This window comes from Gasterosteus aculeatus, chromosome 11 (genome assembly GCF_964276395.1).
Source record: "Gasterosteus aculeatus chromosome 11, fGasAcu3.hap1.1, whole genome shotgun sequence".
Taxonomy (NCBI): Eukaryota; Metazoa; Chordata; class Actinopteri; order Perciformes; family Gasterosteidae; genus Gasterosteus; species Gasterosteus aculeatus.
The window spans coordinates 6,767,943-6,795,939 of record NC_135699.1 but is presented as its reverse complement, the minus strand read 5'-3'; the positions used below and the strand labels follow the sequence as shown (position 1 = coordinate 6,795,939).

The following is a 27,997-nucleotide window of genomic DNA, read 5'->3' as shown; positions in this document are numbered from 1 at the left end:
ACTTCACTTGCATCTGCTGGAAAAGCTTGAAGAATGAAAAAAGGGAAGTTGCAGAAAAGAGGGAAGGTTAGAAGTGAGGAATAGCCAACTTTTACAAGTCAGTCTTTCCTGCAGCGATGTGTGTGTGTCACTATCCCTGCAAGATGGGGAGGTTACCAAGAGGGGTGGCAACCCCCCCCCCCCCCCCACCTCCCCCCTCAATTATCTTGTACTGCTTATAAATGAATAATGTTATCACACTAGACTTAATTTTCTTTTATTCACAAATCCACTTTTTTTTAAGGAAAAATTACTTAATTAAAAGAAAAAGCTTAAACAATTTGCCCAAAAGGTCAGAATAATTTCCATGGAGAGATACAGCTGTGAATAGACTTTATTCTTATTTGAAAGACCACATAAGTTGGAGTGAGTTGGATTTGCTACATCATGCAAGGCACTTTACATTCCTTCAAAAGAACAGAATCCCACATAAGAGATGCGTGAATCACGCACATAATTACATCTGGTATTTAGCAGAGGTTTGGCTAACGATACCCAACTCCATACTGGATAGTGCACTAAACATTTTGAATATTATAACAATCTTAACAATACATCATTTGTTGTTGCATTCTCATTCTCACACATAACTCATAAGAGTGTTGTTGCGCAACGGCCCAAGAATTTATTAGGCGCAGGTTCACAGTTTCAAAGCGCATTATGAATGCCGTGTTTGAGGAGGGGGACGGATTAACAACAACGACAAAAATGAGTCACCTGAGTTTTGTTTAAAGACAGGACTATTCTTTAACCAGCTCGATTGAAAAGACAATCAGCAAAACCTAAAGCATGGGGTAGTTTGTATCTGGTGAATAAAAAAGGGTAAAATGATTAATTCAAAAGATGTAGTGAATCCAAAATGAACTTGTGTTACTTTTTGCAGTATTTCCCCAAGGTTTGGGATTCACAATACAGACATTTGTCACAGTAAACACAACGCTGTATTAACAGAGTGTTCCTCAGAGAGCAAGAGAATTTTATAAAGACAAAATAAATGCATCTCATAACAGTTTAAGTGTCTAAACTTGTGTATTAGAGCATTCTAATATCTCAAAGAGAAAAAGGACGTAAATAGGCCCATATTGGCACTGATACAGTACAGGATTGTCACATATCATCACTGAGAGCAACAACTAAATAACTTTAAAATCATTATTAAGGCCTTTGCGGACAATTTATTAAACTCCAGGACTTCTCCTTTCCTTTAATAGTGTGCGTGTAAACATGCAAAAAAAAAAAAAAAAAGTGCAAATTGAAAGGGAAAGAAACACGACGGCAGCTACCGAGACAAACGTGTCCAAAGTTACCACAAAAAGGTGTTACTCAACACACCGCTTGTACGCAAACGTGACATGACGTTACTCCGGCTCTGAACGCAGCTGAGCGAAAACCATTGACTGAAAAAGTTATAGTTTCTTTACCTGATACTTGACCGCAATTGTCATTAGTCTTGTTTTAGCATTTAGTGGCTGCAGTGGCCTTTGCTGCAACCTGATTGGCTGTCGTGAGGTCAGCGTTACTGGAACCTTCGGAATTGCCAGGCTCTCCCGTTGCAGCGGCAGCTTGGTCCACAACGCAGCGAATGGGATTGGATTCTGTTGCCAGCCTGGTCGTCACGTGACGCCGCGCAACCCGGCGGCAGCTGCTCCGCCACGGAGTTTGCCCCCGACGCTCCGCCGCTCCCTGCTGGTCCAGATGGGATCAGCCAATGACAAAGTTGTGGGTTGTGAGTGTCGTTCACCTTGTGACCTGTATATCGACCTTGGCGGGAAGTTCTACTGCGAGGGGGGTGGGGCGGGGGGGGCGATATGAGGAAACTGCAGGGTTTGATTGCGGCAGCCGGGCCTGGAGCTCACCAGCCGCTTCCCCTGAGTCGGCACACGCGCCGCGCTGCCGGAGCCCCGAGCCAAATCGCTTGGCCCCGCAGGAGGGAGGAGAGGGACGGGAGAACCAGAACCAGGGCAGAGCCTGGCACACCACACACTGTGGTAAAATACAAAGTGTTTTTTTAAAGGGAGCAGGGAAGGTTTTTACGTCACGAGGCGATCAGTGCGGTCGTGCTCAGAAACACTACTCCTTTTACCTACAAGTGCCTCATGTTGAATTTAACTTTCGCTGTTGTCAATATGAACGAATGAACGAATGGTTTCACAGCAGCCTGCTGTACGTATGTAAGCTGTGGGTCAATAATAGTAAATATGAAGCAAATTGTAGTAACGCATCAAATGCAGTAACCTGCACAACATTATTTTTAAAACATGGACGCGGCAACTTTAACAATGCTTGAATCAAAAAACATGAGATCCAGAATCACATCTTTTAAAATTATAGCACCAAAGTGAATCCTATAAACTCATAAACGCATGTTGATAGAAAGTTATCGTCTTTCCTCAGAACTTCATTTATTGCCTCTAATGGTAAACTCTTGATTAGGCGACAAAGGCGATTTTTTCTCCTAATTAAATAAAAGGTCCAACTGATTGGCATTCACGAAATCATGGTGTTAAGAATAATGAGATTCATTTATTTCTGAGCGACGGGTTCACGGCTCAGTTAAGAGCGTCTTATCATTAGTCTGGTCCAAGATGCACAGCGGTCCCGCTAATGTGTTGACACAAACTGGAACAGATATAGGACCTGCCTAACAAGTGTCTGCGCACAAATCAGCACACCAGTGCGTAAATTAAATAAATAATTGAAGTGCTTTAAGATTCACGACAGCAGTGTGTGACAAGACGAATGTTCCCTTGTGCACGTGTCACAGTGTGAGCGAGTGAAGCCGAGCGCCGTGTTTGTTTAAGGACTGCTCCTATCGGCTATAGGCAGGAGTCCCAGTGTATCGGCAGGTCGGAGCTGTCCAGGAAGTCTGTGGAAAAGACACTAGTGGGTGTTTGGGGGCCCAGTGGGGCCAGAATGGAGGCTTCCTCTCCCCTCTCTCCTCCCATGGTGAGGTCCAACCAGTCCATACCGTCCAACCCAGGCTCCGCCTCCGTTGCGAGGTCGAAGGTATCCATGGGAGACAAGACATGGTCCAGGATGCTGGGCGTGCACAGCATTTGACTGTGGAGGTCATCAATCAAAGTCAACAAGCCCCCGGGCTCCACCCCCAAAAGAGGCTTACCGGTGGTGCTCTCGAGAAAGTCCTCGAGACGTCCACTCTCAGCCCTACTGAGGTGCTGTTTCTCACTCACGGTGTCCGTCTGGAGATCAGACTCCAGCGAGGAAGCCGACTGTGGCGCGTCACAAAAAGAAGGAATTGGGGGGAATAGCATGCGCTGGAATGGGGAGGGGCGAGGAGAAGAGGAAGAGGATGGTGGATTTGGACGGTCGTGAGAAGGGTCTGGTGTTGGGTTGAAAGATGTTGACATTTCTGAAGGGAAAGACACAGTATTAGACCAGAGTCACCACCTCCGCCGTCCAGTCAATATGCAGTTCACATCCATGACGGTCCATAATATCATAATCATCATCATCATCATCATCATCATCATCATCATCATCATCATCATCATCATCATTCGGGTAGATTTATTAGATATTCCTATTGCGGTAATAAACCTGATGGATGCACGGACAACCCGATAACTGTAAAAAAAAAAGGTCATTATGCAAAAAACAGACATTGTTTTTGGATCTTACCTCCGGTCTGCAAAATGATGTCAATAAAATCCTCTTCCTGCTCTGTATCCTGGGGTAACACACAGAGGGGACAACACATTACCCTTCAAAACTGTGTGTAAAGTTCAAACCCCACATTACTATGTGACTCCAGCACTTGACGTGAAATGATGCGATGCGACATATTGGGCCCGAAACGCAGAGCAGCACAGCTCACGTAGTTTAAACTAGGTTAGCAAAATCTGATAAACAGCCCCGAGGTCTTCAAATCACGTGTTTTAGATTAATAACATTCCATTCATTTCTTGCACGATGGCACCATGAGTGTGTCATACCTTGTCATCGGCCGAGGAGGCAGCCGTCTCGCTGGAAGCTGCAGACAGAGGACTAAACAAGTCAACTAGACTGGGACACAGCTCCTGGAGGAGAGGGAAATGAAGAGGGGGCCATACAGGGTAAGAGGGAGCAGGAGGGGTGAGATGCTTCAGGCCCATTTTACAATGTGACAGGATGAGACGAGTCACCATCCGAAGATCACCTACAGTTGGAGAGGACGGCGAAGAGGGGACGGCGTCCTGGTGGTCCTCAAAGAAAGGCCGCAGACAGGGAGGGGCTGATGAACACAGAGCACCGTCCCGCTGAGGCCGAGACACCGGAAGTCCCCCGCTCTGACGCTTCAAGTCATCACAAAGAGTGGAAAGATAAGTCCTCCTCACAGGGAGGCAGAACGCAGAGGCTGCAGTACTTTCACTAACCCGTGCAGCTGCCAAATTGAATCATCCATAAGCTCTATTAAGGGAGTGGTGAAAAGGCTTCAAATATGGGGGAAGACTGCTGACAACAGCGATGTGTGCCATCAAATGTTGACATTTTCCAGCACACCTGCACTCGCCTTGAGATACAGGACATCTCAATCAGCCGAGATGAGTTGGAGTTTTTGTTACATCATACACACACACACACACGGATCATAGTAACAGACGATGCCGTTGGACTAATTAGCCCAGTAATAATAATCAGCATTGGACTTGTGTCAAGACACGCTCATATTCATCTTCACGCCGTTTTCCCTGACTGGAAAGTGTGCGTGCATTATGATGAAATGTGTAAGAGAGATGCCATAAGGACTCACACGTGCTGGTGAGTGACCATTAGTGGTGGCAGAATGTTTTAATGGCCAGCTCGTCAAATTCTACAGATATCGCAATCATGTTATGATTGATCATTTTTGACTGCAATATTAGTGTTGAAATCTGACAATCCAATCCATGATATACATATATTTTACGTCTTTTGAATGCTTTCCTGTGGTACATTGTCTCTTCAGCTACTTCAGATCATCAATGTCTTTCTTTAAAGCTCACCGTTGCCTCCTGTTGTGTTAAAGGTCCCTTGTGCATACTGTGTTTGGTTTGATTAAACGGGATGTGGTCAGGCAGCCTGGCGGGAACAGAGCGTGGTTGCTATTGGAAAAGAGAAACAGAGCGGTTAGTCTTTGTATAATTGCATTCAAACATCCCCCAATGTACCTCTGATCCATGATAAGGTTAATCTTAGTTTTTGTTTCGTTCTTATTTGAGAAGAAGTCAACCTGTGATTGTACTGTTCGTACTTCATGCACGCAGATTGTGAGAAAAACTGAGGCAACTGAGGCTGAAGACATCAATTGCAAATAGAGAGAGAGTCATGTACCTGCAGTGCGTTTTGATCGGCTGCTTTGCTCCCAGGCGCATCAGTCCGTTGGTTGTCGGTGAGGTGACTGGTCAGTGCAACCAGGAAGTGGTTGCCGTTGCTGTCGGTGACCAGAGTCGGGGTGGAGTGGCTCTTGATGAGGTCCAGTGGGAAAGAAGGTGCTGAGTCTGACTGCGGGTTGAAGGACGCTTGGGTCACCTGTCAAAAAACCAGGAAAACTTTTAGAAAAAGAATCCGTGATTGTTTACACTTTTACTTTTTTCTTGGCGTTACAAAAAGTGTATGTATTCTGAAATCTGACTGGATCAAGAGGTCACGTGCTAAACAGCAAAACACTTCTGTGTGGCTTAAATTTCATTATCAAACCCCCTCCTGACCTGCTGCTGCGCCTGCTGTTTCTGCTGTATTAGCACTTGTTGTTGCTTCAGCTGGATCTTTGTCTGGATCTGGATTTCCTGCAGTTGTTTCGTCTGCTGCTGCTGCTGTAAAAACGACTTCTGCTGCTTCAGCACAATCTGTTGCTTCAGCTGGTTGTGCTGCTGTGACTGCTGGTGGAGGTGCGGAGGCTGCTGCTGCAGCTGCAGTTGTTTGAGATGCTGTTTGTGAGACTTCTTCTTCCTCTGCTGAGAAAGCTTCTGCAGGTTTTCCTGGGTGTGACTGGGGCTCTGGTTGACCTTCTGCTCGTTCTGAAAGCTGCGTTGCTGCTGCAGTAAAAGCTGCACAGAGGTTTGCTGCAGGCGAACGTGTCGTTGGCTTGTCTGTGCGCTCGTCTGCTCTGGCTGGACTTGGAGGCGAGTTTGTGCCAAAGGCCGCAGTGATCCAGGGACTTCTGGTAATTGCGTCGCCGTCTCACACGCGTCTTCCTCTGCCTCAACGGCTTCCTGTTTGACCGCGACCTTGTCGACGTCCATCTCACACGAAGCGGGTGATGGCGCGGGGGCGAGTGGCTGCTGGCCAAATGACAGAGGGACACCGGGTCTGTCGGGAGGCTCGTGTTTAACCCTCACAAGAACCAGCGGCTCTGGTCGTCCTCGGCTCCCGTGCTCCAGCTGCATCCTCAGCACCTCCACCAGCCTCTGTTTCTGCCTCAGCATCCGGGTCAACTCCGCTATCCGCTTGTCTTTCTCCTGCAGCATCCTGTCCTTGTCCACGGGCCCCACCGGAGCTGTGGTTGTCATAGTGACGGCCGTTGATGAGACCAGGCAGCGGTTCTCCCGGGAGGCCTGCTTTGAAGAAAATTGACATGGCGCTTGGTCGGAACCATTCGACTCCTCCTTAACGCTGGTGGTGAGGCGAGCAGCTGAACATGGCTGGAGGATCGCCTGGGGGAGTCGGGCACTCATCTAGATGAAAAGAGAGGAAAACAGGTAAACGTACGGTAGGAAAAACCCAAACTCTACCAGCTAAACGTACGACCGCCATGCTGAGGTTTGTCTCCTGGTAAACACGTTCACACTGAGAACGTTGACATGAGCAAGTAAAGTGTTCAGCGTATTCACCTCCCTGGATTAGCATTAGTGCAGCGGATGCTGACGGGAATGTCATCTGTTTTGAAGGTATTTAGTCATAAACCAGAGAGCTATTTTGAGACGGTATAATTATTTCTATTCAAATACTTACTCCGCTTTAATATAGCACAAGCATTTCTTATGTATAGATATAGTGGAGTAGTGGATAATGAAGTCACTCTCCCTTTGTGTGTTGTGATGCCCCCCCACGACCCTTCGACCACGACAACCACGAAATACTCTGACCATTTCCTCCAAGGCGCCGCCGCTGAAGCCGGTACTTTCTGGGCTCGTGGCGCCCGGCGAGCGTTCGGAGAGTGTGAGCGAGGCTGTCGGGGGGGACGTGGTGCCGCCGCAGGTCATCGTGAGCTGCCGAGGAGCGGCTGCGCTGCTTCCTGCATCAGCAACCCAGAGGGTAAGATATGACTACACGGCTGACTAGATGATCAGGCAGAAGGTCTCCTTCCTCTTTAAAAGTACAGGCATGTTTTCTGTGTGACGAACCGGTCGGAGAAGATGTCTGAAGGCACTGAAACTGTTGCTGTGGTTGTGACGTGTTGTTGGTGGTTGCAGCAGCATTTCTGGAGGGCTTCGCTGCTCCCTCGGCCCCTGGCTCCGTGGTGCCCCCTGCTGTTGGAGAGGAGGTGCTGTCGCTGCCCCCGTTTAGCTCCTGGTAGGTCCTCAGCCTCTCGATGAGGTCGTTTTTGGTGCCGGAGACTGGCAAGCTGCGCAGCTTCAGCTCAGATTTCAACTCCGCCACCTGACAGAAGACGGATTAGCAGAGAAGTTAAGACCGACGGACAGGAGCGAGGAAAAGCAAAAGACAGGAGGGTAACGGTCAGAGTTAAACTCAAATGGATCTAAGGAAAAGGAAAAAAGAGCAAACAATAAGGCAGCCTAATCCATCACTCCCCCTTTCTTTGTCGGCTCTAGGTTGACAGACCACCTATCTAGGACTAAATGTTACACACGTCAACAGCAGTTAATCTATTGACTCACAGCTTGCAGACAGCTGTTGCTCTACACTGTGCTTGACACTAAATATGGATCATAAGCTGATTTTTGCTTTTGGATTTGTGTGTTGCTGTGCAGCTGACCTTCATTTCATCCAGGTTTGGAGGTAGAGACACTGGCTTAGTCCCACGTGGAGCAGCAGAACTCTGGCAGATGTGTCCGCCGTGGTTAGAGGGGACTTTTGAAGAGGCAGCGGCAGGCCGAGGAGGGGAGGAGGAAGTCGTGGAATTGAAGGAGGAAGAAGAAGAGGAAGATGGCTGCTGATCTGTCTGAGCTCTGTTGGAGGGAGCAAGAGAGGGTCTTTACACAAGATACCAGCCCCCCCCCTCCCTCTAACCCACCCCAGGCTTGACCATCCACACACACACACACACACACACACACACTTACTTGGGGGGCGCAGGCAGGATGGCGTGGTAGTTGTAGTGCTGCTGCTGCTGACTGAGGATCTGGAGCTGCAGGAAGAGCTGCTGCTGATGGAGGATTTTGGCATAAGAAGAGTCCAGATGGGGAGGAGGTTCTACATCTCCCTTCTGGTCAGGGGGGATGTACTGATGGTACTTTAGCTTTTTAATCTAGAAGGCCACACATAAACAGTATAAGAAACGGGCAATGTGTTGCTGCTCCAACGACTCATTGTTTTCCTCCCAGCTTTGAACCGACCTTTGGCTTGTTGTCCTTAGGTTTCTTCAGTCTTGATGCGGAGCGGTCAGAGTTTGTTTTAGGCTGGGAATGAAAAAGAGAGGGGTTGCAAGTGACTACGGTAAACCTCTATTCCACAACATCAACCAATGTAATGTCTGGTATGCATTTTGCCTGTAGTTCTGTTTTGGTCTCCACCAACTTCTGAGGGAAATATCGTGGCTCTCTAGCTGCTAAATCCTCCCATATCTCCACCAGCTTGTAAATATCTGTGTCTGTCTACTATTTGGTGTTAAGTAGAATGCATAAAGTGAGATTTTGTGAGTTTTGTGTGGTTTCCTGCTGCTGGAAAACCGTAAACCCCCCAAAAATTAGCTACACGCGGAATAACAACGGTCAGTGGTGCTAATGTGACCGGGATGATTGAGAGTATTCTGTTCATCACTACTAAGTGTCCAATTACACACATTAATTTGATCCACTGATGATATAAAATATGGATAGGAGCAGCTTTAAACCAGATCATCAAAGCATCAAACCTTGTATACACACAAGCTTTAAAAAGGTCACTTTTTGAACATTTGTTGTTTCACTGGCTTCGTGGACGGATGTGACCTACCTTCATCTGTGAAGTCGCTCCCGTCCTCTGGGCGGACGACGCTGCAGTCCCACCGGTCAAATTGAACGAGATTGGTGCGAGAGCCGGAGCAGGAGGAGACACCTGATTGATAAGATGGAGACACACTTGAAATGAGCTAAACTCCTGATGGCCTTCCACCAATAAAGCAGGCAGGCCGATATATATATATATATATATATATATATATATATATATATCGTGAAGCTTCATGCTACGTGAGAGTTTGCTATCATACGTATGCGTATTACTATCTTGCATTCATGACACTCAACATGTAAGTCACTGGAGGAACCCCACCTGTGAGGGAGATGGGATGCTGCCGCATGCCAGCGTCTCCGCTGGGGACGGCGAAGGCAGCAGGCCCAGAGGAGAGTCCAGGTACCCCGGCCCTTCTGGAGACAAACTGTAATTGCTGTCCTCATCACACGACGAGGTATCACCCGAAGCTTTAGGAAACCGTGTCTCTGAGAGGGAGAGAAGGAGGGAACGGGAAGCTTTTTTCCCCTTCTGAATGAATTTCCCCGTCTTGGCAAATATCCCGACAACGACAGCCAGGTTTTATTACCTATAAATCAGTGTTGAGCGAGTGGATTCCTGCCTACAATTCAAGCTAACTCCACTGTTCCACTGAGCTGGCAGCCTGCTAGCATCCCTTAAGTCATAAGAACCAGCATCCCTCTACAAGCATCAGCAAACACATCACTGATTGGGCGACTCGACTCGCAGTAATGGGCGAGTCGAGGCCTAAACAATTTGACGGAAAATACACATTTCTTCTCAGATTTCTGCTCCAGAAGTGTCAACCAGTGCATTCATGTGATGGCTGCCGCTGCCGAGAAAACCTAAATGCTTGTGCTGCCTGCACATCACACCCATAAATGTCAGTTTTTAGATGATATCTTCACTGGCTTCTTCTGTCCTTGATAGTTTCCTTGTCTAGGTTGACCTACTCTGCAGCCAAGTACAGCAGGCCACTTCAATCACAGCGGCTTTTATGTGAAAGATGGCATCTCTCTGAGTGAACGATGGTATGCTGAGAATTTTGAAAGGATCGGTTGCGCAATTCATCCTATGAATACACTATGTAAGGGTTCCTGCGGTTTATGCCAATCGTCTGTGCTTCTAATGATATTCTCTTTCACAATAAAAGCAGACGAATCATATGAAACATATAAATCACCGGAAAAAAATAAGCAGTCTATAAATACGTGTAATTAGAGGACGGATGTCTCCATATTAGCCAGAGTGAGCATTGCGCAGGAATAATCCTAATTAAGATCTGCAGGACTAGGACTTTCCTTGTGCTGGCGTATGAGCTCTATTTAATTACAAGAGCTCTTATGGGATCCAGCAGACAGCGATATAAAATACACTGCTGGTCATTAATCTAAAGTCAGCAGGTGATGATGAAAAGACAACATGGGGCTGATTTAACACCCTGTGATCCAATAATGTGAAGGCTTTCTTACTGCTGCGGTGTGTGTGTGTGTGCATCACGCCTTGTATGTTTGTATCCTCGCATGTTAACCCCGTGTAACTCTCGTGTTCCCCGTGCCTCCAAATAACTGCCGGTAAGGCAATTGAGTTTATTGTGCGGCTGTGACAGCGATGGATAATCCCCGACGCTGGACGTTATTGAATCTCAGGGTTCTTTCCTCCACAAATCAATCAAGCAGCTGAACCCTCTGACTCTGATCTCATCTTTCGCAAAGTTTGACGCCGCTGGACTGAAGATATACGATAAAAGTGTGATGGTACGGCTCCTGTGCTTCTTTTATTTTGCCTGTGACTAAGGTAAAGAGTGAAATTGGAGTCATTACATCTCTCAATTTGCCCCAAATATCAACTGATTAGAATTACATGCATTCATTTAGCGTCCTAACTCTTCAATTAGTTTGTAATCTTCCTAATAAAAGAGAATGAGTTATTATGAACAGGTAATGGCCACTTAGAAGCTGACAGCAGAGCGGGAAGAGTCTTCTTTGCCTGTCTGTCAAGCAGGGACGCCATGGCAATCATCATTTACGCTGTCCTGCTTTGACATCTGTGGCTGTTTGAAGCATGGCGACTCTGGTTGTCTACATTTCAAGTGTGTATCACAAGGCATCTGTTTCGTGTGTCTGTGTGTGTGTGTGTGTGTGTGTGTGTGTGTGTGTGTGTGTGTGTGTGTGTGTGTGTGTGTGTGTGTGTGTGTGTGTGTGTGTGTGTGTCGGCACGACCGAGGTAGAACCGCTATATGAACAATAGCTGGAAGGGGGGGCGGCCAGGAGGAAAATCCTGTGAGGAGTGTGGGTGTGTTGATGTATTACACTTTCACATTTAAATTCCACCTCGCTTATCCACACACATGCAGGGCCTATTTTTCCTAAAAGTGTGTTGAGTGTATTTCATGGCCTCTAGGGGGCAGAGGAAACGTGAAGCCACAGTCATATCAAGGCTCATAGCGTTTTAACATGACAAACCACCATTCTGAAACCAGCCTCCAGTCCTACTGATAAACACGAGGTACTAGACCCCTGACCCGGCTCACCTATGATGACCCGCTTCATGCTTGAGTGAACAGGTAGGATGTTTTTGTGGATCAGCTCCATGGGGCCCGGCCTGTGGGAGATCTTGTCGTTCAGATCATCGGCAATGCGAGCTCTCTTCAGCTGCAGCTGCGTGGCCTGAAGAGAGGGCTCCGCTGACGTCTCTGGAAGTGCGCAGTGACGGAGCAATGGTTTGTTTAGCCGTCGTGTTGGGAGCCTTTGGAGTCACAGACAGGAGAATGAATGCGGCGCTTACCCTCCAGGATGTGCATCCTGATCAGTTCCGATCGCTTTGGTCGAGCCCTGATCTTCCTCTTCAGATAGTCCTCAGTCTGAAGAAAAACACAGTCAAAATAATCTGACAACCGCTAACTTTTGGGTTTGTACTACCTAATTATAATGTTCCCATATATTTCATATTTCAAACCCAGATTTCCTCTTTTACAATCATCCATAACTTGCTATATACTGTATGTACACTATGTATACATATATTTATACATATAAACATATATATGTACATATATTTATCCACATTTGTAAATATGCACACTAATAAATTTCTATTTTTCTATTTTTTAGCTACTCCAGAGACGCTTTCCACGCTTTCCCAGCACACTGCGTCAGGCGGTTCCCTTTGGGGGCCACTGATCAACTCCAGGGTGCCGCACTCACCCGAGCTCGTTCCAAGCTGCGTCTCTGCTCGTGGAAGGCAGCGGAACTTTTCAGCGCTTGAAGAATAAAGAGTGAGATCCCAGCGAAAGCAGAGAGAGGAAAGAGAGATGGGGGGATTAGGGAGGCAAAAAAATGGCTTTTCAACGGCTCTCCCCGCTTCTTCAGTTCAGCTGCAGTTCAGTTTGAATAGGTTAGCTGATGGTGAGGGAGGGATATTGCTTCTACGCCCAAAGCGGTTTCGACCACATTGTGAGTGCCATGCCAGCGTGGGGAATGGCCGCTGTTGCTGCACAGATTCACATATTCACACGAAAGCCTGGCCAGTGGTCCGCTGACAGGTGTAAAGGGACAGACCCTCAGGATGCCGTTTCTTCAAAGCACTGAAACTCATGGAATCTGTTCAGCGTTCCCAAATGACTCGCTGCAGGCCAATGATTATGCAAAAACCCAGGGATTAGTGACGGAAAGCCTAAAGGGTGGTGATGACACCAAAATGTGGAGTTAAATGCAGCATAACAGTACAGGCTTTATGATTTTGCTTCTGAAACAAGAATCGAAACCTCCGACTGTTAAATGATGTTATTTCGCGTGTAACAATAATCATCCAAGCGGGTTATTGGGAAGAAAAATACACAACTTTTAAGTTCAATGGCTGGAGTCCCTTTTAGAAACATGCATTTTATTGACACTATTGCAGATTTGATCTGCTTAAAGGCAAATGCAGAGTTTCACTTGTTATTCCTGGTGAATGGAGGCTGATAATGTTGAATAAGGACGATATTGGGGTTGTTGGTGTGAAATGATGTACTGCAGAATGAGCTTGGGCTGCATGTTTACACAAAACAAAAGCTATTTATCAAAGTGATTGTTGTTGTCGTTATCTTCATATCCTCAAATCTTGGCTTGGTTAGTTGATTTCGAGCCGAATGTGTCGCTGTCCCCTTACTTTCCCACAGCACTGTACGCACACTCTCACACACACACACACACACACACACACACACACACACACACACACACGGGCAGTGTGACTAAATTAGCGGCCCTGGGCGAGACTGCTGGTACCTGCTCACGCCTGAGTTCACGTCGCTGAGCATTGTCAAACAGCTGGTACACACTCACTGCGCCCCCTCCGGACATCGACCCACCGAGACCTCTCACTCACCAACAGGGGGGGGTGGAGGCTGTCAGTCCGCTACACGGGGAAAAATGAGGGGTGGGATGGAGGGAACGAGGGGTGGACGGGCACGAAATGAGCCCTCGGGCGGACGAAAGCGATGGAAACGTATAGGGAGGAGACGCAGCGTCAGAAAGAAAAACGTATGCGGGGAAGACGGGGAGGGGAGATAAATGAAGAGAGGCAGCTGGAAGAAGAAAAAAATGGAATAAAAGACCAAAGGGCAAATGAGGAGAGGAGGAGATAGCGAGTGGAGGGGTGAGGTCAGAGAGAAAATGCCCCATTATGAGCATGAGTGGCCCCAACGTGGCCTCCTCCCGCCCCGCTCAAACTACCCAGCATCCCCGGTCTTTACACTCCGAGCACAGCGAGCACTTTCTTCATGTTCAGTTCGCTGCCAACCAGCTTTTCCTCATGCGTTCACCGACTGTGTGACATGGTGTATATTTCATGAAAAGCCACAAACTTGTCAAGTTTGTTGATGCCAGTGAAAATACAGACCGCGGATGTGACTTTCCTCCATCGGAAAGAGCAAATCCAGTCACCTGCTCTCGTTATCGCTCTTGTGAACATATATTTTGAAAAAAAAAGCTTTAGCTAAGAAACATTTTCACACACTGAGAAGTGTATAAATAAGGTGCTAGACAGGGTTTCACTCTGTCGGCTTGTTATAGCGCCAAATGAACACGTACCACACACTGCGACTGATAGAAGGAAAATAAGTTCTCTACACGAAGCAGACACCTCAAACATTATTCATTACCGGGATTGTGAAAGGCAGAATGGGGGCACGGCGAGAGTCATTCTGGAGGACAGAGGGTGCACACAGGATGACCTTCATCGTTGAGATTGGTTATTTATGAGACCATCGATCAAGAGCAAAAAAACAAAAAACAAAAACGAGTTGACTTCAATACCAAAGAAACTATGAATAAATCCGCACGTCAACGTCTTCTTTTTCCACGCCATGGGTGAGATGATGCATACCAACTATATCATTATGCAATATTATTGACGAAAATAGAAATCCAATCTAAATCTCTTTGTTTCCTTTAACAAAGAAGGAGACAAAGTGTTATGATCAGCTTCACGTCACCAGCCTGCATAGAAAAATGACTCACAGTCTAAGACTCTTATGGTGTGAACGCAGCACCACACACTCACCGTTCAGCATCCTCGCGTGTTAACAGTAGCATGTGTCTTTTTTGACACGCTGAACTGCAATTATCACTCCTTGAGAGCGCCCTTGTTATCGTCGATTCGGGTAACCGTGGCAACCTGTGCCCGCCTCATGTCACCACATGAGAATTACAGAATTACAAAATCCCCAAAGTAATTATAAAAATGTCTTCTAACTGCCTTCTGTCTCCATGAGAGACTACAGGGACAATGACGATAAAGGTCACGAGAGGGTCGCCTGTTGTCGTCGGATAAAAAACTGCGACCGTTGCTAAACATTCCAGCCTGTGGTCACCGACGACACAACAAGCAACAACATGCGAACCTCTGCAGGGCATGCTGGGACATGCTGTAACGCCCCTGGACGTGACAGGAGACAATTCAAGCACCTCGTCAAGCAATAAGCCCTCGGTTAGGGAACAGGGAGGCTAATTGGACGAGAACCACGTGAAGAAAACCTTTTGGATCCGCGTCCCCGTCGGTTTCTACAAAGTGAAACACGAGTGAAGACGGACAAGGGCTGTCTGCTCCTCTCACAGTGTGTCCCTCGCTCTCCGTCTCTCACACCCACCCATGCTCGCTGCTCACAGACGCGCGTCCCACTCGACAGCGCCGCGCGTTCCCTCATTGTTTACGGCATCTCTCTATTTTAGAGCAGCTCTCCACCAGATGAGGCCTGAGCTCATTATTAATGCTGTCTGTCCACAAAGATAACAACTACTTAATGTGCTGTTGGCTCATATAGTGAAAAGGAATTAGTGTGCGTGTTTGTTTGTTTGTTTGTCGACTGCAGCAGCCCGGTGGATGCACATGAATGGGAAATACAAGCAGAGCGCTACACACTTCCTTTGACAGAACGCACGAGGCTACGTGACATGAACTAGATATCATCGGTAGATGATTTTTATATTTTCAAAAAAAGGCTGCGCTGGTGTGCTTGAAACTAAAAGGGATTAAAAACTAGCAGGCCCCTTTGGTTATGCTCAAAATGTATGTTCCTGATAACTGTTATCATTGGAATGAATATATATCGGGGTATTTGATGATAATGACGGCATTCTTACCACTGAAGCAGCAATTTCGGTTGAATGGATGTCAAAGAAAAGAATCTAATAAGCAGTAATAGTCCAAAGCAACCAGACGGTTGGAGATTGCTGGTGTAAGCGGAAATCTCTCCATCAGACAGAAAGCGGCAAACAGATGTTCTTGATGGCGCTTGAAGTACGACCTTGATTCACCTTTTTTTTTTTAAAGAATGAAACTGCTGTTGCTGCCATCGTCCTGACCACAATCCAAATCACTTCAGTCATCTGCCGTGTGTGCAGAGGCTGGAGACACGGCCGATTCTCACGCGCAGTGAAACACAATCATCTTTATGATACAGATACAGATCCCTCAGCTGATAGCTGTAATATGAAATGTTAAAGGGCTGCAACGTATTGTCATTTTGGACAATAAAAAAAAAAAAAAAAAAAAGTTGATGATTAAATGATCATAAAAGGCCGACGTGGTGAACAAATAAAAATGGAAAATGGCCAAAACGACTGTTTGTTCTGTAGAGCGCTTCATGTACTCACGTGGCATGATCCCCTGGTTGACCAACTCTTCCCTCGACCTCCTCTGCTGCAGCTTCAGCTGGAGAACTGAGCGCCAGAGAGACAGAGACAAGAAGCACAAGAAACACGAGTCAGTCAGCGCACGATGAGCGACATGAGAGCGAGGCTGAACCGACGTACGTATCATCTCTACCTCAGCTCCCGACCACAGAGCCTCAGAGGCACGAACATCACTCACAACCTCGGTGCAAGTCCACCAAACAATGAAGAAAGCTATCTGCTATGAAAGGAAGTGATACATATTGCTCTCTACAGGTTTTCATCCACCGTTCCCTGCTGATGAGCAGAATTACTAATCTGTGGTCGTGTGTGAGAAGATAACCTTTGCTTATGCGACACACTACTGTGAAAAGGGGCACGCACAAAGATGAACACACTAAGAAACCACAGCGCAGACACACCAGCAGCTTCCTGTTCCGTATTTGATTAAATGGCACACACACACACACACACACACACACACACACACACACACACACACACACACACACACACACACACACACACACACACACACACACACACACACACCGCTGCATCCGTCACATCTCATTCACACGTAAGTTTAAACTCCTCCAGCTAACTAGCATTTGCACTTTTAGGAGAAGCATTCAGGTTTGAGGAGCAAGCTTTAAAGTAATAAAAACAAAAGACACCTGTAAACATTTTCGGTGTAGAGGCCTCTTTTAGCTCACATCCTGAACCGCTGTAACAAAGCGCAGAGCTGCGACTGAGCTGTTGAGTTCAGTGTTGAGGCATCTGCCGGTAGTAAGATAATAAGTTCTTTGAACACGTCACCTTGCCCGCAGTGTATGCTGCATGCTGTTGATATATTTTCATTACTCGCCAGATCTATAGATTTCCTAAAAAATGCACACTTCCGTGTGAAGTCTTTTGTCGGGAACATACACAAAATAGCTGCATCGTTCTGTCCGATCAGAGCTGATGCGAAAGGACAAATCCATAAAGTAAAAAGTTACTGCTGTCACTTCTGGGGTGAAGCCAATCCCCGCCGATGACATTCAAACTGTAGCTCAACTTTCCTCGGCACAGCGTTCCTACAACACGGGGGGTCACTTGATCAGCAGTCAGGTTAAAGTCCATTAAAACCTGCAAACTAATACTGCATTACGACAGGAAATGCATCGAAAAGGACAATCTCAGGGCACTTAGCAAATGACTGTAGTAGCTATTTTATGAGACTATATACAAGTACAACTCGGAGGAAATATGAACTCCACCTTTATAAGACGTCATATAAAACACCGACATATTACTATTAGTAATGTAATCTTTTTAAGATATAATCAGCGGTTTGGAACAACCTTAGCAGGTCCTGTTTTGGCTCCCCTTTGAGCGCTGTTTGGGTCTCTACTCATAAGCGGCGTTTTTGTTGTGTGCAGGGTACGATTATTTGTTGAGCTGCAAAGGGGCCTTTTTTAGCTGCGGCCAAACGACAAATATAGGTGACGAGCATGTGGTAACGAGATAACTTGCGACGATAAAATTGCGAAGTTAGAACAATTAAACCGATACTAATATTGGAATATTGTTTTGTCTAGAAAAAGTCTTTCACTTGAAAGTCAAATAAACTTCCCTCCTCTTTCCATCCGACACGAATAGACGTGAACAATCTCAAACATCAAACGTTTTTGGGTTGGGTTTTTTTCTGCCCGCTCGTCATTAATTCCCCTTAAATCTCCCACGCTCAAACAACTGCAACAAGAGCGTGCTAATCTTCCTAATGCATCGGCTCCTCTTGTTCTTCTTTTTCTGTTATCTCGACTGCACACAGCTCGTCGACATTCAACGTTTTTTTTATACTCAGCAGAAAAAAAGCTCCGTGTGGTTCTATGCAAAGTAGTCTGTGTCACTGTGGCTCGTTGCATGTAGGACGTGCAGACGTTCCCCCCGTGTGCGCCCTTCAGCAGCCGCGGATGCATGTTTCTCAAGATTTGACTGGTTCCTGTGGGCGACCAAGGCCGGGCTAACGAGACCAACGGGAAGAAATAAACACGCCACGTCTTGATGCCTCGGCTCAACGGCCGCATAGTGTGGGTGTGAAGCGAGCCCCAACCGGCGCACGCGCTAAAACACTGGTTTTGGAGGCAGATGATTTGTGCCAGGAGGTGACGGGCCAGTGATGCGATGTGCTGATACAGAATCTATTCTAGGAGAGTGCGCTCGCTGCTCAAATGCCACCACATGGCGGGGAGCTGCACGGTGCACCCTCACCCAACAACAAGCCGACGCAGACAAGACCAGGGCCTGGTGCCGAACACCCTGTGGGAGAGAAACTGGACTGTGAATAAACAATGCTCAGTGTTTTTTTGCGAGATCTCAAGTGAGAATTCTCCGAAATGATCTCCAGCCGCATTGCTCGAAAGAAACAAATGTATTGTCTATTAATGAGACATCCGATTGCAGCCTCCTACAACTACCAGTGTCATGTTTAAAGAAAGCTTTAAGCACATTTCTATTGACTGTTGAATCTCTTCTGACCCCTGTAAGATTTGTTGTACTTGTACTTCCTCTTCTTGTGCTTCTGTCAACTGGTCTTCATACATTAAAACACCACCTCCGGGTTGTTGTGCCCTCTGTTTTTTTACCTCTAACCTGTTGTCCTCTCTCGCCCTCGCACTCTGTTTTCTATTTGTGTCCATGTTGTAACCGCCTGGAAACCGATCCCTGTGCACGGCCAGCCGAATTAAAAGGACTTTGCAAAACTTGCAAACAGTAAAAGAGGAGGAGAGAGCGTTCAGAGGAGCTTAAGGACACTTGTAATAACGTTGGCTCATTCCATGTCATTACACTTTCGACGGCCTCTTTTACTTCGCACAGGTTTCTCCTTTCCTGAATGGACGTTTCCTCGCTACAGTCAACAGGTTGTTCTCAGGCTGTAACCGAGGAGTATTACATCCGCTTAAACCCGACACCCAGAGAATAAAACCTCAGGGGAAGGCCCCCACACACACATCTGTAATATGTTTGTTTTTTCATAGACGGTAAACTGCAAGTATCCCCCTATCGAGCTACGCACGTGGAGGTTTGCCTTCATGGAAGCACCGCACACACACACACACACACACACACACACACAGCAGGTACCACACCTTGCCTGAGACTCTGACAGGCCTGGCGCTCTAACTCGAACCGCAGGGCCCTCTCGTCCATGTCCCGGCTGATTGGCGGAGGCCTGAGAGGGGCGGGGTCGATGCGGACACCGCGCAGGTGCTCCAGCATGGCAATCAAACGGGAAAGAAAGCGACTCTCGGGGGCAAAGGAAACCAGAAGCAGGAAGTGGGCAGCGGCTGGATCTGGGTGTCGTAATCCTCCCGACGGTTGTAAAGCTGCTATGAAGGAATAGTCTTAAAAGCAAAGAAACGTATAATGAAAAAAAGGGGTTTTGCAGGAGTTTTTCTCCTCCAAAATAGTTTTGAAAAAAGCGCCTTGATCGGATTAGTGTCCTCTACAACAAAGCCTTCCTTCAATGTGTTGTGGTCTTGAAAAAAAAAAAAAAAGTAAGTCTAATATATATATGATTACACACAAAGCTACTGCATCAGCTGCACTGCACAGCTTCAGAAGAGCTTCTGCTGTGTTTGCTGCAGCGACGGGACTGAGGAAGACGCGTGTGTCAAATGTCGATGACTCCGTGATCAAGCAGTGCGTCCCAGCTGCTGCAGCACTCAGCCGCTGACGGACAGAGACAGGCACACACACACACACACACACACACACACACACACAAATACACATGAGCACATGTTTGGAGCGGAGCCCCTTTCATCCTCGCCAAATTCCTCTCACTTAGCACTTGTGATCTGAGCTCAGCGCGGGTAGATGAGGTGCACCTGCGTGAGCACCTCTCTGGCATCGCGCATTCAGGCCTAAAATCATTACACGCCCACCGCAGCACCTGCTTCCACTCCTGCATCCCTGCTTTGTGTCTTAATTTCTACTGGCTGGTTTGTCTTTCGGCCCACCTGCCTGACTTTTGTGTTTTGCTTCCTGCTAACCGCGTTTGAGGGGCTCCGGAATCAACAACAACAAGGAGCATTACAGACGGTGGAAGCAGAACTGCTTTAAATCCCACTCTTGTGTGCGTGACACTCATGAAAAGAACATTGGGTGCAGCAGACTCAGTATCCAAAATCAGCAGCGTGTTTTCTTTTCTTCGAAAATAGCCCTAAAATGTCTTTCTCTCGTCCGAAGCTTTCTAAAAACACATGAAATTGTGTTGATGGGAGCCGGACGATCAGAAACAGAAAACACGTCAATGCACCTCTGCATACATGACCAAACTACCAGCTGATCCATGCGGCGTGTGACCTGCCTGCATGCCTTAATCTCTCCCTGTCAGCCTCTCCTCTACCCGCCTGCTCGCCAAAACAGTTTTGTTATTGAGGCTCTGTCCCAGGTGACTATCAGATAGTGTGACATGACATTAGAGAGTCGAAAGTGAAGCCCGTTGAAGGTGAAAAACGAAGCGCTCCCTTCTCAGCTGGCACTTAGCATTACAATAAACCGACGGTGCCGATCGTTATCACATTATGGTGATGGAGCAAATTATGCAGAAGGGGCAGTGCCTGAAAAGCAAAGCAGTGATTGTAGGCACAAAGGCCCGTCTGGGATGACAGAGGTAGTTTGGATGTGAGATTTGGCAAAAAAAAAACTCTCAGTCTGACAAGAGAGGCGAAGACGAATCGGGGCTCTGAGCCGCCGTTACTTCCAATTAGGCCCCGACCAACACACGGGCGTGATTATCCCGCTTTGCCCCGTGTGTGTGTTTCTGTGGATCTACACGTGTGTGTGTGTGTGTTTCTGTGGATCTACACGTGTGTGTTCAACTCCGTATCATTTATGTAACGTGACGAGTATTTCAGAGATTTGTTTCGACTCAGTCCCTGTAGAGAGTGAGCTCATACGAGTCATAGATGCTGAGGTAAAAGCCTTCATTGCGCTCATGGCTGCATGTGGACTGTAAATATCTCTCTCTCTCTCTCTCTCTCTCCCACACGGAGCTCCATCCCGCTCAAAGCAGCGGTTTGTATGGATGTACGGAGGTATGGATACTGAGGTGCCGAGAAGATGAAGGAAGTATTTTTCTATTTAGCTAAAGTCCACGGGGAAATTACTACGTCCAACTCCAAAGTACACTTAAGTTTATGGTCTCGGCACTAGTTTAAAGTCCTCTTTGATAGAGCACGATGTTCATTTTGTAAAATATGATCCTATTTCTAGTCTGAGAGTTATCAGAGTGTGTCTAGTCTCATAGGTTTCATAGGCAGTTTTTGGTTCATGGGAGTTTAGTTGAAGTTGCCTCAAAATGTGTCATTGTTTGGTTGTGTCACTTCTGGTTTCCAAAAGAGACAAGAATAGTACGGACGTCCGTAGCTAAAAACATAATACTTTCAATGAAAGCGTAGGCAATAAAATGAATGTTCAAATCAGTCCCCTCAACATATTTTAGTCTGGAGCAAAGTTGTTGAATGGCTGCCAACACGCCGACATTTCCGCCATCAAGCCGCACGGCTCACGTGGCGATTCGACGCGATTCTATTTGAGATATCTGAAAATGAAAGTTAAAGGCAGTTTGTATTCAGGAGTGCGTCCTGCTCGACCTCTGCAGCCCACAGACATTCTGGCTACGCGTTCATCCGCGTCTCGCTGTCATCTCCGGAGAGGTCGCCCACGGAACTATTAAAAGGATTCCCCCGTTATGTCACTGAGAGGAAACGATCAGATCAGGGGTCAAAGGTCACTGCCAAAAGCAGCTGCCGTTAGTGAGCGTGCTCATTAAAAAGCCGAGAAAGAGCCTCGCCGGCCCCGTTTCTGTAGTACGGGAAATGAGAGAAAGGCTGCGAGAAGACGCAGGAATAGTTGCACCTGCTTTGAGACACATTTTATTTTAAGCCCGTAGATAATATCTGCTTGTTGTTGAGAAGCAGTTTGGAAGGTTTATTAAGGATTCAAAAGAATGTTTTTATATTAACTTTAACTTTTTTTAAATTAACTTTTCTAAATGAGCTTCATCGTGTGTTATAAAGCGAGCGAACAAATAAAGCCTTCATGTAGTTTATTTCAATCTTTTATAACCTAACCAAGGCTAAATGTTATTTTCATATTCACCACAGGAATGTATTGCCACATATCAGCCTCGTCTTGGGTTTCATCACCTGTGCCCTTCCTAAAACAAGACAAAGCTGTAAACAAGTGTCAAATGAACCCTCTCCCCCCTCCTCCCCCCTCCCTCCCCCACGTGTGGTTTTGAGTTACTGTTGTGCACTCTCCCATAATCAAAATGTTGCTCTCCGCATAAAGACGCAGGTCTCCTCCTTCTTTGTGTGTTTGTGTACCACAATTGTATTCAGTTAGTGGTGTTTTTCCTTTGCTGCTGACTTAATGATAGTCACATTATACCCATCGTCCAACGCACTCCATTCCCCAACATCCACTTTAATTAAGACTCAAAATGAAGATGTAGTTATTAACTATTGATCCACAAGTCAATCAAACCCCTGTCAGTCAGGTCCGTCGCACTGTGCTTGTGGGCGAAATGAAAAACAAGGTTCTTTACTGCACTGCCTTGTTGCTCTGTTATTCCGTCTGTACACATGACATGTGTCCATCTGTCCACCCTAAGAGAAGGGATCCGTCCTCTGTGGTTCTCCCTGAGGGTTCTCCCTGTTTTCCGGTTCCCGTGTGAGGTGCTGTGTGTCGTACAGATTGTAAAACCCTATGAGATACATTTGTGATTCAGGCCTGTACATAAAATATGAAACTGAATTAGTGTATTCAACAGCTCTGTAGGTGCATTTAACGTCGTATAGTTGAAGCATTTCTTCTAATCTGGTGCCACAAAATTGCACCCTGGGTCCAAACCCCTCAGAGTATTCTATCTCTATCTCTATCTCGACGGGATTCAGAGGCATCTAGTGGTGAGGTTGCAAACTGCATTGCACTGAAGCCTCTCTGCTCACGTCACTCTTTTCAAGCCTGTCAGAGAAGCACTGTGGCCTTTGGCTGGCAAAAGGAATCTTGAGAAGCTCTGGAAGCTGCTGAAGGTTTCTTCAGCAGCTTCCATGGCGGTGCAAGAGGGTGGGCTCCTTGAGAAAGACCTTAATATGAAATAAATCCCCTTGAATCCTACTGACTTCTCCTTTAAGTTGCTGAGTGCACACAGAGCCTCCTTACACTCACGTAGGAACCTGTTGCTCCGATACCGTTTCTCACTTCAACCAACCCTCCTCTGATATTACATCTCTCTTTGCTCTTAACCTCTGTACTTTCTCCAACTGGTCTAAATAGCAGGACCAGCTGGCCTCATCGCTAAATCCAGAAGCTCTTCACCGGTGCCCGGTGGGGCTTGGGTTTCACACACACACACACACACACACACACTCAAAGAGCCACATTGACACATACGTAAGAGTTATTCAGTGCAGAATCACAGGGTTTTAAACACAACCTGGGACCAGATGGTGATCAGCTCGTGAACCTTTTGTTCACAGGAGTTCGTGTTACAAAGAGCACGGCTGCTTGTAGCACTTGCACCGGCCGGAAGGTGGAGATGTGGCCGCCCTCTCAAACTGACTTACTGGTGAAGCCGTGGCGCAACGATGTATCGGATTACTGCGTCTGCCGTTCACTTGATATTATATTCATATCGCACTTCTTGTACACAAAACGGAAAATCCCTGTGCTTTGACCTTGTGAGGAACAGAAGAAAAGAACAAAGATACAATCCTTTTCTTTGTCCCTTCACTGGAAAGGGGTTTACACTTAAAAACCTTTAAGTGTAAACCCTTTGTCTTTTTATTGTGATTTATTTAAGTAACCATATCGAGTTCTCCATGCGTTACAGCGATCACGCCGGACAAATGTGCAAATAGCGCACACGTTACATTGACACACGTCATTAACATACACTCTCCATCCGTGTAGACTGATTCATGTTTAAAATGAAAAGCTGCACTTCCTAAGCTATCAGCCAACCACCAGGAGTCGATGGAGACTTTTTGGCTTCCCTTCTGGGAGATGTCACGTGACTCATGTGACAAGTTTGCTGAATGCTGCTGCTCCAATCCAGAGTAGAAAAATCCTGCACATTAGTGGTCTGGCTTAATACGTGGGAAACCAAAATGACCTGAAGTCAGGTGAAGAACCACTTCAAGCTAATTCACATTTTGATTTGTTCATTAGCAGCACAATATCAAAGTGAATGTGAACACTGCTCTGGAGTGCAATACAAAGATTCCATAAATTATAGTGAAAAGTAGTCGTGATGTCAATATTGATCAAAATAATGCTGATTATCATTTTACTCGTAATTGTGCAGCAATCTCAGTATATCTGTATAAATACAGGAAAACACGAATATGCACTTTGTAATCAGCATCCAATCAGATTTGTACTCACCACAACAGATATGTTACAGAAACCTATTTCCTTCTTCCAGTTTTACGGAATAGAAGTGAAAGTTATTTTTTTTTAAAACAAGATGTATAGTATGAAGGTTGCTAGAAAAAACACTAAAACTCCACAGGGTCCCTTTGACCTCTGCAGACTATACAGCTGGAGTATCATTTTGTGTGGCATTCCTTTAAAATAATATTTTGTGTATTTAATGTGTGCAGCTCAAGTTTAGGTGGACTTTGTTGTTTAGCCGTCATCTGAAGAAGTGCGCTGGAATGCAGTGCGTGCGTGTCACTTTCCTCTGGTTTACGAGTCTGCATAAGCAAGCTCGCGCCTGAGTTCACTGGGAAGACGGCGCTTGCTGTTTGTAATGAGGTAATCGCAAAGGAGATCTAGTGTGTCTTTGAAATGTAAACTCTACGGCCCTCAAATCATGTTCAAACTAAACCCAACGGGACCACGGGCCTCCTGCTCGTCTGTCTGAGTAACGTCACGATGCTTGTGCACTTCATGCCCTTCGAAGGCCGTTCCATGAGGGGTGTAAAAAAAGAAGAAAACACCCACCGTCCTTCCTCTCTCTGACTTGCAGCGGATTGGAGGCAGGCTGCAGGGACAACTCTTGCAGCTCATTGGCCACAGCTTCACTCTGGGGGCTGGGGATGAAGGCCCCTGCATTCAGTACGTCTCGAAACTCGGTCTCCATGGTTACTGGGGATTCAGAGTGAGGCTGGCAGACAGACCTGGGAGGCAAAGATATGGATGAGGCCTCGCTTAATGCACACGCTCTCCCACTGCATCCCCCATCACTCTCATATGTACATATATATATATATATATATAGATAAAATGTTGACAGTAAAGACATAACAGAAGGTGCTGGACACCCTGCTTTGACAATATGCAACACATTACATAATCAGCGTCTGTGGAGGGAAGGTAAACCCTGATGACTGAATACACACATCTCGTCTGTAATGTGTAATGGACACTTTCAAAGTCCATCAATACTCTATGTGATATTCCTCAGCCCAGTTAATGCCTGCATACAAGCCACTATAATTTACTAACAGCTTGTGAGTTGGTCACTACATACATATTAAGATCGATCCCTCTCTTCTTTAGTGGCAAAACGCTATGTGTGTATTTTGTTTGTTCTTTTTATTAGAATTTCAAATCAAATCAAATTCACACCACAATCATTTTACCACAATAACATAATCATAATAGGAATAAATACTATCAATTACAGTTTGTCTGTTACTGAAACTGAACTAAAATAGAACACATGACATCTCTATATCTTATGAAAAACTCCAATAAAGTTCAGTTCTTACTCAATATCATCCGCTGTAGCCGTCACTCTTGTGCGAGCGGGAAAGAACAACTATTAATGCGAAAAAGAATGTTCCCTGTTTTTTTGTAAAAATGTCGTTCTCATTCTCAAAGGAAAGGCTTCCGATCTGAAATGACCTGAACTAGAGATGAACCGAAAATCAGTTAATGAAACAACGGTCCTGTAAAAACGAAAGAATTTTGCACTTAAATTAGAGCAAGGCTCATATATACAGACGGCTGTATAGTCCTGGTGCGTTTACCTTTTTTTATACTTTGCCAACTTTCCGACCTGCAGTAAAAGGTTTGGATTTGACCTGAGAGCTCGTCTCAGTTCTTTAACGAGGAAATCTGCTTCTAAATGTTGCTAATGAACCAAAGAAGAAAGAGAAGAATAATAACCTGTGCAGCTGTTATTTTCATTCCACCACAAGCAGCGCTGTGACTCATTTCAACGGCTTAATGTAGCTCCAGAATATCCCAGCGTGTTTATGGTGGAATGTAAACAATGTATTGAGTGCACGCTCTTCATTCGGTTCAGGCGACTCAAACATTAAAGCTGGACCCGTTTCCACAGCTTTGTCAGCAGCGACGCAGATTCTCCTAAACCAGAGAGCGAAACCCCTCAAATGTTTACTGGATTTGTACAGTTCATTGTGTTTATGAGTAAAGAGGAAAAATATCTCAACTTGTATTCTGTTTGACAGGAAGCTGATGATTTACGTACCTGTGTTTCTTTGATTTTTATTTCCTGTTGAACCATCGCCTACCTTTATACTCTATAAAGTAGTGTGTTTAAAGGTTTATCGTGATGCACTCCCCATGGTAACGTGATCGACTTAAACTAAAGAATCCATCAGTCCTGGAGCGAGCGGGCAGGAAGCAGGTGGATGGAGAACCAGGTCCGGTAGAAGCTTCAAAGTGGCCGAGCAGCGGCCTGCGACGAGGAACGTGTCGCTGTGGACGGTTACACACGAGCCCCGTTGGGAGTCGGTGGAGCGTTTGACAGTCTACAGAAAGAAGAGGGCAGACTGAAAACTGAAGCTCGCCGGTCAGATTCGGGAAGAGAAAGCCGGCCGTCAGCAACCAGCCAGAGACGGAGACGAAAGTCTCACGATGAGCTGAGGTAAGCTGAGGGTCGGGCAGGAGGTCCTCCGACAATGGAGGAGCACTTTGAGGACATGAAGTTGAGACTTGGGGAACAGACCTCAAGCTTTAAGGTCCAGAAAGGCCACTGGCCTCCATGAGGAAAGTACCAAGCTGGACAGAGCGGCTGAAATAGAATGAGCCACTTCCTCGGTTTGAGGAGGGGGAAAGAAGAGAGTTTCCTCACGCGCACAAAGACAGGAAGCTCCGGTGAGTTAGTCTCTTGAACTTGACCCCTAAAATAACATTCCCAAATAAAAGTTATCCCTGTTGTAGAATAGCTGAGTTATAAGTGTGTGGATATTTTTAAAAGGGAGACATTGAGAAAATTTGGGTTTGGGACTAACCCCATTAACAAAGAACGGTAAACACGCCCAGACTCAACCCATCAATAATAATAATAATAATACAGATAGTCTTCCAGATAAGAAATACACCACAAGGAAATGTTAATAACGTCAAAATGAGGACCAGCGGCCGTCAACAAGGACGTGACAGTCACGGCTCCACGCGCGAAGCTCCGGCGTTACGCAGCACGCGCTGCAGTTATACGGACCAACGTACGTTACAGGAAATACAACTTTAAGATGTCGCTCACAGTGGTTTGGAGAGAGACGTCGCAGGACCTCCGGCGTCGCCTCGCAGCATTCGTCACAGGCTTCTCCCAGGCGCGCGGGGCCCTCGCGCCGCGGAACGTGTGAGGTGAAAGCGACCGACCGAGCGGACCTTTTCTCGAGGTGGTTTTGGGCTGCCTGTTCGTGACACTTATTTAG

At 46.4% G+C, this 27,997-nt stretch overlaps 1 protein-coding gene across 5 annotated transcripts; it reads right to left on the bottom strand.

Moving 5' to 3' along the window:
* Nucleotides 1-355: 355 nt before the first annotated feature.
* On the bottom strand, nt 356-27,962 carry LOC120828193 (myocardin-related transcription factor A). 5 transcript variants are annotated; one of them, XM_040191602.2, is made up of 20 exons: nt 27,823-27,962; nt 25,311-25,486; nt 16,290-16,355; nt 12,357-12,412; nt 11,938-12,013; nt 11,684-11,845; nt 9,451-9,617; nt 9,133-9,234; nt 8,535-8,597; nt 8,262-8,446; nt 7,955-8,147; nt 7,362-7,617; nt 7,104-7,252; nt 5,727-6,692; nt 5,350-5,547; nt 5,022-5,120; nt 4,200-4,331; nt 3,993-4,076; nt 3,679-3,727; nt 356-3,409 (listed from the first exon to the last, which is right to left on the bottom strand). In XM_040191602.2, exons 1-20 carry the CDS (start codon nt 27,870-27,872, stop codon nt 2,856-2,858), a joined length of 3,783 nt encoding a protein of 1,260 aa, XP_040047536.2. In that variant the 5' UTR covers nt 27,873-27,962; the 3' UTR covers nt 356-2,855. The 5 variants fall into 5 exon arrangements, with proteins under 5 accessions (XP_040047536.2, XP_040047537.2, XP_040047538.2 ...); XM_040191603.2 differs by lacking the exons at nt 25,311-25,486; nt 27,823-27,962 and adding an exon at nt 19,442-19,923; XM_040191604.2 differs by lacking the exons at nt 25,311-25,486; nt 27,823-27,962 and adding an exon at nt 16,462-16,670.
* Between the last annotated feature and the right edge of the window lie 35 nt (nt 27,963-27,997).

What these genes read in the sequence shown, in the direction of transcription:
- LOC120828193 (XM_040191602.2), bottom strand. Translation starts at nt 27,872, where the DNA reads ATGCTGCGAGGCGACGCCGGAGGTCCTGCGACGTCTCTCTCCAAACCA. An exon ending in ACGTCTCTCTCCAAACCACT is followed by an intron (nt 25,487 to 27,822) that starts GTGAGCGACATC and finishes TTTGCCTCCCAG; the next exon opens with GTCTGTCTGCCAGCCTCACT. An exon ending in CAGGATGCACATCCTGGAGG is followed by an intron (nt 11,846 to 11,937) that starts GTAAGCGCCGCA and finishes GCGCACTTCCAG; the next exon opens with AGACGTCAGCGGAGCCCTCT.